Raw genomic sequence first — 14,949 nt, forward strand, 5'->3', positions numbered from 1 at the left:
AAACGTAGTCCGTATACTTACTAAGTATTCATTCCTCTGTGTCTTGTTTCCTCCCCGGGTCCTCTCATGGAGTAGGATACAGTGCAAAGAATCAGAAACACTGATTTTAGAAGGTGGGTTCTGACCATGCTAAAAAAAAAACAACCCTTCAGAGGGGTGCGTGGGTGGCTTAGTTAAGCATCCAACTCTTGATCTCAGCTCAGGCCTCAGGCTCAGGGTTGAGTTCTAGCCCCTTGTTGGGCTCCATGCTGGTTGTAGAGCCTACTTAAAGTGTGTGTGTAAGTAACGCTTCCCTGCATGCACCCCCCTGCCCCCCGGCCAAATTGTTCTGTTCGATCACAAGCTCTCGAATAGGATGTTTCTAACAATTCCAAAACGGATGGTAGTAACTTTGAGAGATCTTTGTTTTCTAATTAGTAGACTTTTATTATTATTATTTTTTAAAAGATTTTATTTATTTGACAGGCAGAGATCACAAGTAGGCAGAGAGAGGAGGAAGCCGGCTCCCCGGAGAGCTGAGAGCTGGATGCGGGGATCAATTCCAGGACCCTGGGATCATGACCCGAGCCAAAAGCAGAGGCTTAACCCAATGAGCCACCCAGGTGCCCCATCAATAGACTTTTAGAACTAGAATATCAGACGTGAAAGAGACTCGAAAATGGTTTGGTCCTTTTGAAAATTTTTTAAGATTCAACAAATACTTGCTGAGTACCTACTCTGGAGCAGGCACAATTCTAGGCCTTGAAGAAACAATGAGGAATAAGACCCCCAAGCTTAAAACATTTTTTTTTTTTTTTTTGGTAGCACTTTTTTTGGGTCACATCTTTATTGAAATGTACAATGAAATGATTTTTAGTACATTCAGAGTTTCGGAGCCAACAGCACAATTTAAAAAAAAAGAAATCCATATTTTGCCTTTATCCTCCAGTTCCCTCATCCCTGCTCTATCCTCCCCCTCCCCCCCAAGCAGCCATTATTTTGCTCTCTAGGTCCATATATCTATTTGTCCATTCTGGGTATTTCATCTAAACGGAACCACAACGTGCAGCCTTTTGTGTCTGGCTGCTTTCACTTAGCATGTTCAAGGTTCCTCTGTGGGAGCATGTGTCAGTACTGACTCATCTCCATGAAGTCCATTGTATCCATTATACCTTACTTAGCCATCCATCACGTGAGGGCCATTAGCTTGTTTCCACCCTTGGCTATTCATTATGAATAATGCTGTTACCAACATTTGCGTACAAATTTCGTGTAGAGTTCTGTTTTCATTTTTCTTGGATATATGCCAGAGAGTGGAACGCTAGGTCAGATGGTTACCCGTGTCTTTAACTTTTTGAGGAACTTTCCAAAGAAGCTGTACTGTTTCATATACCTACCTGGTGTATGGAGGAACATATATTCATTTCCTGCTAAATCAAGTCCATTTTAGACTCTGCTCGAGGCTACTAGTAAACAACAGAAACTTAAGATAACCTTACTGGCGAGAAAAAAAGACTGTTGATTAATATTCTTTATCGGAGGGTCAAGCCTCTATTACTCCCTAAGCAGCATGTCTTTGGACCACCCGGGAAGCTGCTAGGCCCCACGGAGTGCTCAGGGATACTAACTTGCTTAAACTGCGGTGGGGCGGGTTAAGGAAACCAAGGGTCCAGTGTCCGGGTCCCCGCGCCCTGCGGGCCCCGCCACGCTGCCTGGGCTCGACCGCCCGCCAGCGCAGTCGGGCCCGAGTGAAGCTTTTGCTCGACCCGCCCGGTGTCCTGTGCACCCGCTGGCCCCGCCGATCTGGGCTGTCCGCCGACGGTCATGCTAGGTGCCGGGCCCCAGAGCCTGCGGCTGGGGCCCTAGCCCGCCAGGCGGCGGCGCGACTGCTGGAGGCGGGGGACGAAGGCCGCGCCCCCGCGCCCGTCCCGCCCGCTCCCCGCTGGGGGCGGCGGCCCGCCCCGAGCCCGCCGAGGCTCTTCCGCGCCGGCAGGGGCAGCAGCGGGAGCGGCGCGGGGCGGAGCGGCGCGAGCGGCCAGGAGCGGCCCGGCCCGGCCCGGCGCGGCGGCGGCGGCGGCGACGCCAGAGCCCGAGGGCGCCGTTCGCGAGGCCGCCGCGGGAGCCCGGCCGCAGCGCGGGGAGGCCTGGGGCCTGGAGGCCGCCGCTGCCGCCATGCCGCTGCTCTTCCTGGAGCGATTCCCCTGGCCCAGCCTCCGCACCTACACGGGCCTCAGCGGCCTGGCCCTGCTCGGCACCATCGTCAGCGCCTACCGCGCCCTCAGTCAGCCCGAGGCCGGGCCCGGGGAGCCGGAGCCGCCAACGGCCCCGGTGCAGACGGAGTCGGCCGTGCCCGCCCGGCCTAGCGCTGGCGGCCCCCGAGCCCGCGACGTGGCCCAGTACCTGCTCTCGGACAGCCTGTTCGTGTGGGTGAGCGAGGCTGCCCCGGCCGCCGCGGGGGAGCGGGCGGGAGGCGGGGGCCGCCATGTCACCCATTATGTGCGGGGGGCGTGGCTGGGCCGGGGTCGCCTCCCCGGGGCTGGCGGCTGCGGGACCTGGGGGGCGGGGTCCGCCCGCAAGCTTGCCGCGGGACTGGAGGCTGAGGGGCCGGGGTGGCCCGAGAGAGCGGCTGGGCCGACAGCGGGGGCGGCTTGAGGAAGGGGCTCCCCGAGGCGCGGAGGGCACGCGGCTGGGTCCGGGGAGGGGAAGAGGCGAGGGGGTGGGGGGGTGGTGCCCGAGGGACCCCGGGAGGGAAACTCGAGGACCTCCGGGAGCCGGTTACCCCGGCGGTTCAGGGAATTGTGGAGGGAAGTTGAAAGGCTTTTCTGGCTCGGTCCGCACGGGAATGTTACTAGTGGGCTGCCAGAGAAGAGGAGGGGGCAGAGACGAATCTTGTGTGGGCCAAGGGAGAATTTTACGCATCTGGGTGTTGGGACATTTGTGTGAGGAGACTGGCTGTCTCCCATAACTTTTCTTCGCTTTCTGCCCTTTAGTATATGGTTGTCCTGTTTGAGTCAAACACATATACAAACCGTATTTTCTTTCCTGCTGCCTTTACCTGGTGATTCATGACAGTTTCCTTTGATGTCTGAGGGCAGTAAAACATTCGGAGTCGAGAGCTGGCTCATCGTTTTCACTCAGGAGTTTCTTCTTTTAGTGGTCCATTTTAAAACAGCGTTTTCAGTTTGTCTGCCAGTGCAAGATAAGCAGCACCTACAAGCCATAGAGTCTGGTTTCGCATGTTAGGACAGATAATTTCAAGCTGGGCAGATCAACGGTATTTTGGCTAAAGAACTTTGCTTCCATCTTGGCCTTGAATGCCAGGCGTGTACATGCACACGTGCGTGCACACACGCAGACACAGAATGATCAGAAAAGTTGCTCCAGGATTTAAGTCTGTCACTTGGGCTTGCTGGGGTGTCTTGGGGCTTGTCTTCTCCTACAGTTCCCATCTGGGGTTAAGAGTAGGCTGTAAATGACTAAGATTAATATTCCAAGGATAGAGAATGATACACAACTCATTTGTTATAATTAATCCCACTGCGCTTCATCAGGAAGCTGTGGGATTTATGAACCCGGTGGGCTGTGGATTAAGTCTTCTGGTCCTTCTGATGAAGAGATTGTTAGAAAGCAGTGAAGGGTGAAGTTTTCTTTCACTGCTGTGTACTTGACTTTGGTACTGTGTAAACAGTAGGGAAGAAGGGAGAAGAGAACTCAAGTCACCTCTCTTTTTGTCTTAATTTCCAATCTATTTTTTCATTTGAGTTAGCAGGTAAACAACTTAAAGTGATGTGAAGAGTGTTTCTGCCAAATGTTTAGATTATAATGTATTCTTTGAAATATAAGTACGAGACCTAAATAATAAATAAGCCTTTGAATTGGGGCTACTGTAGAACTACTAGTATTGTTAGTGATTTTTTTTCCCCCCTAAGAGTTTTTTGTTTTTGTTTTTACCAAACCCATGTTCAAATTCCAGGTTAACACCTCTCCATAAAACACTGCATAAAGCCTGTCGATTTTCCTGTGAAAATTATTTCTTTTAAGAAAATTTCCATTTCCCCCCAGCTTTTTCATTAGAGGTCTTACCTAAAGCAGGTTTCTCTTTTCTTCCTGATCTATTGATGATTGTTTTCCTTTTTCAGTTGATCTTAATTGTTTTTCTAACATCTTTCCTCTTGGTTTTTGTGCTTTCATGCTGGCCTGCCTTGGTTTTTCAGACCCTCCACGTGTGCTCTGGAAGCTTTCCTCTTCGCCCATGGCTTAGTTTCTGCTCTAGTAGCTGAGCAGGAGCCACCGTCTCCAAAGCCTGCTTCCTTAGGCTGACAGGTAGCATGATTGAGTGAATATCTGGTAGGGCCTTGGTCAAAATGGATCCCTTTGGCACCCTGCCCAAAGACATTCAGGTTCAATTTTTTAAAAACCAAGCAAGACAAATAAAAAACTGATCTTTCTGCCAGTTTGCAAATCCTGCTAGCTGTTGTTTGGCATACTGGAATCTCTAAAACTTATCTTTGTAGAGCACAATTTAAATTAATACAGGTCTGATAGCATGATAGCATCTCAGGAGGTTTTTTTTTTTTTTTTTAAAGATTTTATTTATTTATTTGACAGATCACAAGTAGGCAGAGGTTGGGGGGTGGAGCAGGCTCCCTGCTGAGCAGAGAGCCTGATGCGGGGCTGGATCCCTGGACCCTGAGAGCATGACCTGAGCCAAAGGCAGAGGCTTTATCCCACTGAGCTATCCAGGCGCCCAACAGGAGGTTTTGATTAACAAACTCAATTCAAAACTTTTCAGAGGTACCATTTAGGGCATGCTGGAGGGCATAGCTGTGAACCCTTTCCCCCACCCTCAAAGCAGTCCATAGACAAATAAAGCAAAATTCAATAAGTGATAATAGATCCATTAAAAAAAATACGGCAGGGGCACCTGGGTGGCTCAGTGGGTTAAAGCCTCTGCCTTCAGCTCAGGTCATGATCCCAGGGTCCTGGGATGGAGCCCTGCATCAGGCTCTCTGCTCAGCAGGAAGCCCGCTTCCTCCTCTCTCTCTCTCTCTCTCTGCCTGCCTCTCTGCTTACTTGTGATCTCTTTCTGTCAAATAAATAAATAAAATCTTAAAAAAAAAATAATATGGCAGCATCTGGAGGAAAGAGAAAGTGATGCCTAGGGGAAGGATGCTTGGAAGATGGTATTTGAACCCAGCCTTGGGAGGTAAGAAGGATCTCAGCAAACAGCATGGTGTATTTTAAGGAGAGAAAACAGCATATGAAGCTCAGATGGCATATGAAAGGTAGTACAGGGCCTGTGCTGAGCAGCTCATAAACTGGGCTCTTAAATTACAACTCCGTTGGGTCCTGTGATTAAGAGTGGGGTATATTTCTCAAAATGGCAACCGGTACTTGAAAAATGTAGTTTCTCAGATAGTATCCGGGGATCACTTCAAGGGGAAAGGCAGAGCCTTGGAGTCTTCATTTTGATAAATGTCCCAGCGATTTTTTTTTAACTAATGGTTGGGAAATGGATTAAGGAGCATTGGATGTGGGGTGACGGTTAGATTATGTAAACCTTGCCAGCCCTTCTAAGGAGTATGGACATTATTTTGTGGGCTATAGGGTTTAAGTGGGAGGGGAGGGGAGTGGGGTTGTCATGATGAGACGGTTTTCTCCGGGGTGACCTGTGGCAGCAGTGGTGAGGGTGGGAAGAGGCCAGGAGATGTTGTGATTTAAGACCTCCCCCAAAGAGGTCTCTCCAGTTGCCCCCCCACCCCATGTGGCTGTTGAGAACAGGTTCAAGGGGAGACTCCAGTGTTCTCACACTAGCAAACCCCCAGGTTTGATGCAATCACTTGTTTCTTCATGTCTTTCTAGAACTTTCATTCTAAAGTTTCATTCGAGATTAGGTTTTTTACCTAATTTTATTTTACAGTTTTCAGGTGACCTAGGCTTATTTTACACTTTTCAGGTGACCCTTTGGTTAAAGTACCTCTTGATCCATTCCGTATTGTTTTGAATTGTACAGGAGTATTTGGCTTTTCCACTCCTTTATTCGTATTATTTTCATTACTGTCTCCTTTCTGGTTTTTTATTTTCCTTTTTTTTTTTTCAGATTTGCTTCTAAAATTGTAAGATCAGAACATGGTAAAATGGAGAAATGGGAATATAAGTGTTAAGGTTCTGACATAGTTATATGTAAATCAAGTAATTTAAATACAAGTCTCCAGGGGGGAAAAAAATCACCAAAAACGAAAATGGAGAAAAGTGAACATTGACCATTTAGAGCAGGGGTGGGTAAACTGGTGGCCTGTTTGGCCTGGCCTGTTTTGTACAGTCCATTTAGCTAATGATGGTTTTTTTATTTTTCAGTTTTTTTTTTAAGGGGAAGATTATTTGATGGTGAGTGTGGCCTGTTGAGCCTAAAACATTTATTATCTGATAGCCCATTAGAGAAAAAGTTGCTGACTCCTGTTTTAAAGAGCCCATCTTCATATAATTATGAAACTTCGGGGTAATTTACTAGGTTTGAGTCTTTGTGAGTTGGATATTCCAGTGAAGTTTAGAGAAAAATATTAGCTTTAGAAAAGTTGGGGCAGCTAAAGAAAAAGAGAACACTTCTGAGTAAGAGGATATAAGCCTAGATAAACAACTGAAAAATAAAGGAAGGATCCCTGATATTGTGAAAAGAGGAACATCGTCATCCATGTGATAAGGGGGAGTATGCATTTTTGCATTTTATTGTGTTTTATTTATTTATTTTTAAAGATTTATTCATTTATTTGAGAGAGAGAGGGTGGGGTGGGAGGGGTGGTGCAGCAGAGGGAGAGGGAAAGAGACTCTTAAGCTATCTCCACACTGAGCGTGGAGCCCAACCCAGGGCTCAGTCTCACCACCCTGAGATCATTACTGGAGCCAAAACTAAGAGTTGGTCGCTTAACCGAGAGCACCCCAAGTGCCCCATTATGTCATTTTATACTTGTCACAGGGAGCCTGCAGAGAGATAACATGTTCTAGTTGTTCTTCCAGGGAAGAAACAATGGTGTGTGGGGGAGGTGGTGGTTAGTGCTGGTGTTAAGTAGGAGACTAAGAAATAACCATATTGATTCTGTTCTTGAGACAGTTCCTGGTACTTTAACCACCTTTCATTACAAGCTCATAAATCACACCCCATTGGTGGCTAGCTTGTTACAGGACCAAAAATACCTCCAGGGTTCCACAGTGAATAACGTGGCTTAAGCTATTTCAGAGAGTTCTCTGCTCTCTTCTCTTTTCCTCTTAAGCCAAACTGTCTTATAATTTAGTTTCTGTTGTTCCCAAGTAGCACAGTAGACTCATTCTGGGAGGGAAATTTTCTTATGGGGACTTAAAGGGAATTACTTTAAGCCTGATTAAGTAGGGGTTCCTTGGGGTCACTACTATCTGATGTTTTTTGTTATAGGCTGCTCAGAACAAACAAAATGTGTTTTTATTTTTTGTAGGCTAACACAAAAGAAAGATGTTTCCTGAGGTCTTAAAAATAGTATTTAAGGTTTTTACATTGGCACAGATATGAGAAACTTCTGAAGCATTTTAGTACAGTAGGAACACCATGTAACAAGATCACCAAGGCCACCCAGTTTGGGATTGCTAGTTATCAGTCTCCTACGATGGTGAGAAAAATAAATGTGGAACTTCAGAACTGGTCAGAAAGTTTAATAGACTCTAAACTTTAGAAAAATTAATTAAAGGGGCGCCCAGGTGGCTCAGTGGGTTAAAGCCTCTGCCTTCGGCTCAGGTCATGATCTCAAGGTCCTGGGATCGAGCCCCGCATCAGGCTCTCTGCTTCCCCCTCTCCCTGTGCCTGCCACTCTGCCTGCTTGTGATCTTTCTGTCAAATAAATAAAATCTTAAGGAAAAAAAAAAGAAAAAAAAATAATTAAAAAAATTAAATAATGCATGGTCATGGTGCAGAAGTCTCAGTGAGGTATAGTGAAAGGTACATCTTCTGCTTCTCTTTCCCAGAAGTGGCCATTACCACCTTTTTTCTTTTTTTTTTTTTTTTAAGATTTTATTTATTTATTTGAGAGAGCAAACGAGAGAGAGCGCGCGCGCGCACACACACACAAACAGGGGCAGAGGGAGAGAGAGAAGGAGGCTCCGCTGCCCAGCAGGGGGCCAATGCAGGTCTCCATCCCAGGACCCCAGCATCATGACCTGAGCCAAAGGCAGACGCTTCACTGACTGAGCCATCCAGGTTGGTCAAGTCCTTGACACTGTTCCCATCTATGATTATACAGATGAATCTGTGTGTACGAATGCATATACTTTCTCTTTTACATACAGGGTAGCGTGGTAATGGCATTTCTACACCTTGCTTTTTTTCCAGTGAAGGAGTTATCTTGAAGGTTCCATACAATGCTAGTAGAGAGCTGCTGAGTTAGTTATCCTGGCTTCATTGTATTCCACAGAATGGCTGGCTGGCAGTTTATTGAACTTGCCTCTCTGATGGACATTTAATTGTTCTCCATTTTTCTCCTGTTGGCAAACAGGGCTCCGGTGATGAACCCCTCATCTTTACATTCAGTCTGGGTTCTGCCTGCAAGGAAAAACTAGCTAGTTGCATAGAACAGATAAAGCGAAGTTAGCACTTTTGGTGTGGTCTGTGTGGATAATGTGTGGTTCAGACAAGGCGTGCTGGAGGTGAGCCTCGTTTTGATTATTGGAGGTGAGAAGGTGGATTTACATCTGGGCTAACTTGTGGTTTCTGTAAGAATATTACTGGTTGACCTAATGGGATCTGATCTGGGATTTGCTTTAATGTATTTATTTAGTTAATTTTTTAGAATGAAATATTTCAGTTAGAAAACACCACTTATCCATTTATTTAGCTTTCTGTCCTATTTGGAGGCCCAGGAACAAATGGTTTTATGCAGTGTGAAATTTAGCAAACGCTCACACGTAGGACCATGGTAAAAAATTTTTTTCTAAAGATTTTAAAAATTTTTTGACAGAGCAGAAGCAGAGGGAGCGGCAGGCAGAGGGAGTGGGAGAAGCAGGCTTCCTGCTGAGCAGGGAGCCTGATGTGGGGGGCTGTCCCAGGACCCTGGGATCATGACCTGAGCCGAAGGCAGATGCTTAACTGACTGAGCCACCCGGGCGCCCCCCATCTTTTTTTTTTTTTTGTACAGGCGATTTTTTTTTTTTCTAACTGAAGTGTAGTTGATGGGATTTGCTTTTAAGTGAGGAATGCTACAATTATGTTTCTTCCCATATTTGTAATTTTTCAAGGCTTTAATCAGTTTTAAAGGTGAGAATTTATCATATATTAAGTCATTTTTCTATAAATAGACATAGAATAGTTATTAAAAATTGTTAAGGTGTTTTTAAAAACACTTTGTTCATCATCTTAAAATCATTTTTAGTTGCAATTTAGTTCCAATTCTATGCAGCTCTAGCTTTCATATTAAGTTCACAGAAAGTTAGCTCCTTCTTTCTACATAAATTCCCTTTCTAGTATCAGCATATTTTCTCCTTTCCCCCACTTCTTATCCTTGCTAATTTTTAAATCTTCTATTGAAATTAAAATAAATGATTATCTGTGAGTAATGGAATTATGCCAGACTCAGTTTAAAAAAAAAATTATGATTTCTTAAACTGTATTTTTGAACTTTAAGAAATATAACTAAGAAATAGTAAATAATACTCTACTTTTTGTTTTGTAATCCAAGATATATGAGAATGTGCTTTTGGATAGAGCAATGATGAAGCCACCCAAGTTTACTTTCTTCTCCTGCGTTGATTGTTCTCCCCGTAGGCTGCCTGGTGTGTTGTTAGATGCTTATGAAGTTCTGTGTCCTGTAGATTCTAAAAGCTTTTTGAATGCAGGGTCTAGAGCTCCCCCATTTCTCTTAACCTCTCACATGCCTTGAACAAGCAATTCTCAATGTGCAGACTTTCTTTATTTCCTATGCTACTATATGCAAAACCAGCAAGAATTCTTTTTTTAAACTGTGTTGTAATTAGGTCAGGGGATGTTTGGCTGACTTAAAAAATTCCGTTCAGGGGCACCTGGCAGGCTTAGTCGTTAGAACATGCAACTCTTGATCTCAGGGTCGTGAGGTCCAGCCCCACGTTGGGGGTAGAGTTTACTTTAAAAAACCAAAAAAGAAAAAACAAAAAAAACAAAAAAAAACACAAACAAACCTGCTCAGCTAGGAGATATGGCATGAAGGATTGTGGTTGTGGTTTTGTTTGATGAAGTTTTTCCTAATTAGCATGACTAAAGTTCCCATTGGCTGGTTTCGAACACAATGTAAAGGAACCTTCTGCACATCTATTTCATCTTCTTAAAAATGAGTATTCTACGCTCTTTTTTGGGCCATTTTGTATAGGACTGTTCAACCAGGGAGTCACAAATTAAGGATATAGGATGTTTTGGGTAACTGATTTGGATTTTTCCTGATTATTTGCAGGTTTAAATTAATTACCAGAGCAGTTTCAGCCAAACTATTTTTCTTAAATTCTTTAAGAATATATCATGTAGGGCGCCTGGGTGGCTCAGTGGTTTAGGCCGCTGCCTTCGGCTCGGGTCATGATCTCAGGGTCCTGGGATTGAGTCCCACATCGGGCTCTCTGCTCAGCAGGGAGCCTGCTTCCCTCTCACTCTCTCTGCCTGCCTCTCTGCCTACTTATGATCTCTCTCTGTCAAATAAATAAATTTAAAAAAAAAGTATATCATGTATTTCCTTGTCCCATTAGGCATAATAAGACTAAATGTAATTTAATCTTTTTGTAGTGAATCGGGGCTGCCATTGTGTATGTTCTCCCGAAGGGGTGGATGGTGTGAGGTACTGAGAGGGACCTGAAGACATAGATCTGAAGGAACTTGTTTCCTTATATTACTTTTTCTGTTTTTCTTTTTTTTTTTTTCTTCCACAGTATCATTTGCTTCTTTTAAAAATAGAGGGAAGAAGGACCTGGGAAGAAGAATATGGCCATCTTCCTATAAAGTTAGTGAATCAAAGCTTGAGGCAGTCTTTACATTGAGTTGGGGTTCATTTCCATGTGTTCTCAATACAAGTCATGTTTACTGTCTTTATCAAAGTCCTTTTGGCTTTTGGGGTCATGCAGAGTTTTTAAAAAATCATTTGAGCATCAGTGGTAAGATGTGCCCCACTAGCTTCTTGGTCAAGGGCAGCCCACTCTTTCATTTTGTGAGCATTAGATTTGTTGTTTAGGTTGGGGATATCCATCTCTGAATTATCTAAGGAAAGAGAAGATTTCGCATCTCCTATTGAAGAAGGCCTTGGTTTTGCAGTGGTGGCTCCTGGTGTCCTTCCGGTTCTCAGACAGCCCTGCCAGTTTGCTTCTTCCTTCTTCCTGGTTCCTCAGTTCCATTCCCCTCTGATGCCCCAGATCCATTCCTTGAAGGCCAGCACTGAGCACGGAGAACAGTTATCTTTTGCCTGGTAGATTGTCCCATTGTAGTACATATGTGTATATACACATATCCCTATTTTTGTACAGGGTCTTGTGGCTTTTTTGGGACCATCAGCACTCTCCTCCTCATCTGCTATTTGTTTGGCAGGGCGGAGTAGGATGTTTGGATGCTGGGTTTTAGTTCATGATAACCTCAACTTCTAAAAGAGCTTTCTTCAAGCCTACCAAAATCTTAATGTAGGAAATGATACACCTAAGAGATACCTATGGCTTACAAGGTGCATACAGTTCTGCACCTTTTGTACAGTGCGGTCAAGGCTGAAGGGGAAAGTGGCCTGCTGGATGGTACATACTGGGTCAGGGCTCTGTGATTTAACTGGTGAGCCGGTGCCTCTCCTTCCCACTCCTCATCTCTGCCGCCACCACCCATTAAAAGTGTGCGCCTTCAGATATTCCTTATCTTGTAATGGCAGGGAATTGTGGAGGCCCGGTCCTTAGAAGTTATTGTTGATTCCTGATACAAAATTTTTACACCTGCCTTTATTTTTCGACAGGAGGAAATAAACTTTCTTTCTTTGGTTTGTATACAGGTTCTAGTAAATACCGCATGCTGTGTTTTGATGTTGGTGGCCAAGCTAATCCAGTGTATCGTGTTTGGCCCTCTTCGAGTGAGTGAGAGGCAGGTAAGTCTAACCTTAGGATGCATTCTAGTGACCAAATTTTTTTTTACTTTGTGTTGGATATAACTGTAAACTTACAGAAGGATTGCATGACTACTCTGAAGAGCATCCGTGCGCCCTTACCCAGATTCGCCGTTGTCAGCACTCCGTCCCATGTGCTTTCACATTTGTCTTTTCTTTATATTATATGAATTTTTCTGATCCATTTGAGAATAAGCTGTGGACATCATAACCCTGTCCCTCCAAATACTTCAGTATGTATTTCCCAAGAGCAAGGACATTTTCTTAGGTAACTGTAGCACAATGCTCAAAATCAGGAAACTTAACATTGATAAAATACTTTCTGGAATCCACAGTTCATGTTCAGTGTAGCCGAGTTGTCCCAGTCCTATTTGCTGCTTGTAGCTCTCTTCCCCGTGACTCTCATGCGTGCAGTTTTTAAGGAAGCAGACGTTTGTTTTAGTTTGAATAATAATGAACATCCCTCTTTAGAACATAGGTTCTTTTCCAAAGGAATTACCGAGAGATTTAAATTTCTCCCTTTGGACAAGTAAATTAAGATTCATCCTTCCACAAGCAGAAGATTAGGTGACTTGTTTTGTTTCAGGCGGCATAGTCTGACATTGGGACATTACTCCCAGAAGGTACGTGTATATGAGCAGGACATGCTTTTAATGAAGAAGGTGCCACAAGCATGCCGTACAGACTGGCAGGCGCCCAGGGGTTTTAGCGTGGAATGTAGAGTGGTGTGTCTACAAATAAGAATTTAGAACTGGCCTTAAAACGACAACATACAAACAGAACTAGATTTCACTTTTTCTTATCTCAGCGATGAGACACAGGGACCTGCTACCTTGAACTTCTATTGGCCTCGCTCCTTACCTACCCTTCCTACCCAGGTCCCCTGTTACCAGATCAGCTGAGGTCCTAGTTCCGAGCTTAACCGAGGTTAGTGTGCGGTTGAGCCCTTGGATGCAGGACTGTTATGAGCAGGACTGTTTGTTCTCCCAGAGAGTTTTCGCTGGTGAATATTCAGCACTTTCTCCAAAATATCAACTCCACATGTCTCCCAGGTGTAGCATCCATGAGAGGTCATTTTGGGGTAGGAATCAAAAGCCCCTTTTGATGCTTCTTCCTTTGTGAAGAAAATCTTCTGGCTTGCAGGCCAGACATTGGTCAGGCCAGGCAAAGCATCTCCTCGCGGGTGGACTGATCTGGCACCAGTGGGCCTCCCGTCTACTGGTTTCATTTTACTGAAAGGGCAAGTATTCATTCAAAATTTTCAGAACACATTACCCTGGAGCATTGCAGAGAGTTTTACCATCTCTAGAGGTAACAGGCACATCTGTGATTCTACTTCGAGTTTTTCGGTCCAGATCACATCTTTATCTTATTTATTTATTTAAAACTTGTTATTTGAGTATAGCTGAGACACAGCGATGCCTTCGCTTCAGCTCTCTACCACGGTGATTCACAGCTCTCTAGACATTCTGCTGTGCTCGCCACTGTGATTTTTTTTCTGATGCATGTCATCCAGCGGCATTTATCAAACACTAGTTTGAGTTAGAACTCTGCAGAATTGACATGGGTTTGCTCTGTGGATGATTCAGGGAAGTTCAAGAAATAAAGTCTCGCTGGAGGCAGAGACACTGAACGCCGAAAGCAGGGTAAAAAAAGAGACTGTTCCGTGGAGTTTTAGAGCAAGGAATTTTCTTTTTTCGGGCACGTCATGCCTGCTATGGCACATGTCCCAGCACCGTATGTATAGGAGCCTAGTCGGTCTCCCCAGTGGTTCTGGGAGGGGACACCAGGCTCAGAAGGCCCACCTTATAGGTGGGGAGACCGAAGCACGGGAATGTTAAGTGACTCATCACAAGTCGCATAGCAAATACATGGTGAGCTGAAGGTTCAAAACCTAAGCACAAGATGTCCTGCGTTCACCTTGTACTTCACCTGTCCTAGATCTGGAAGCAGCCGTTCGCCAAAGGTTCTTAGCTCCCTTTGTTCTTTGTGCAAACGGTGTACAGTCAGTATAGTGCATAGAAGTGCCCAAAATAATAATCTTATCTTTCAGTAGTCCTTCATTTGTTACACACTTAGATTCAGTTATTTCTGTTTCTGTTCAGTTTTGCTTTTGTTCTGTTCTAATTGTTTGAATTTGTGAGACATCTCTTATGGTTCAGAACGATTTCTGAGAATATACTTAGGAGTCCTTTTTCATTCTTACCTCTTTGCTCAGTTCCCACCCTTCCCACAGATGGCTCAGTAGTGTGTTTTAGGGGCTAGACTCCCCTCCTTGACCTTGATTTTAAAAACCGGATGTCCTCCGTAGAGACAGAGTACTCTCCCACCGCCCCTGGGAGAGTACATTTATCCAACTTCTTTGGAAACCAAGTGGGTGGTACTTATTAGAAACCGTAAAAACATTCGTAACCTTTGATTCCATAATGCTGAAGAAATAGGAAACTCTAGCCGAGATACTCATTACAACATTTTCCGAATGGAGACGAAAACAATCGCATTGACCATCTGTAACCACTAAAATGGTATATTCACAGATTATTCACTGACAACTCACAATAAATTGTCAGGTTCTCACAATATGAGAAGTGAAATAAAGGAGTGTGCAAAGTTAAGGTTTTGCACATTGGGAAGAAGACAAGAGAAATGCATAAAAATGCTAAGGCATCATTTTTGTTTTACTTTTCTTACCGAGTATAGACTAGTGAATGAACATATGGTATTTTTTAATCTGAAGGATGTTTAAAAAGAACAAGGCGAATCTTTTCTATTGTTTATGAATCCAAAGAGCAGAAGTATTAAAAATGATACTTGTAACCTTCACCATTTTAAAAATTTTGTGTTGGCAGTATTTGTGTTATTC

General features: G+C 44.4%; 1 protein-coding gene across 1 annotated transcript in view; it reads left to right on the forward strand.

Annotated features, from left to right (window-relative positions):
- The first annotated feature begins 1,981 nt into the window (after positions 1–1,981).
- AMFR (autocrine motility factor receptor) overlaps positions 1,982–14,949 on the forward strand; it is a 41,273-nt gene continuing 28,305 nt past the window's right edge. Inside the window, exons 1-2 of the mRNA XM_045987989.1 lie at positions 1,982–2,406; positions 11,976–12,068. Of these exons, the coding sequence (XP_045843945.1) occupies positions 2,152–2,406; positions 11,976–12,068 (348 nt within the window). The 5' untranslated portion in view covers positions 1,982–2,151. The remainder of the gene's footprint in view (positions 2,407–11,975; positions 12,069–14,949) is intronic.

The sequence above is a fragment of the Meles meles genome, chromosome 19 (genome assembly GCF_922984935.1).
Source record: "Meles meles chromosome 19, mMelMel3.1 paternal haplotype, whole genome shotgun sequence".
In the NCBI taxonomy this organism is placed as follows: domain Eukaryota; kingdom Metazoa; phylum Chordata; class Mammalia; order Carnivora; family Mustelidae; genus Meles; species Meles meles.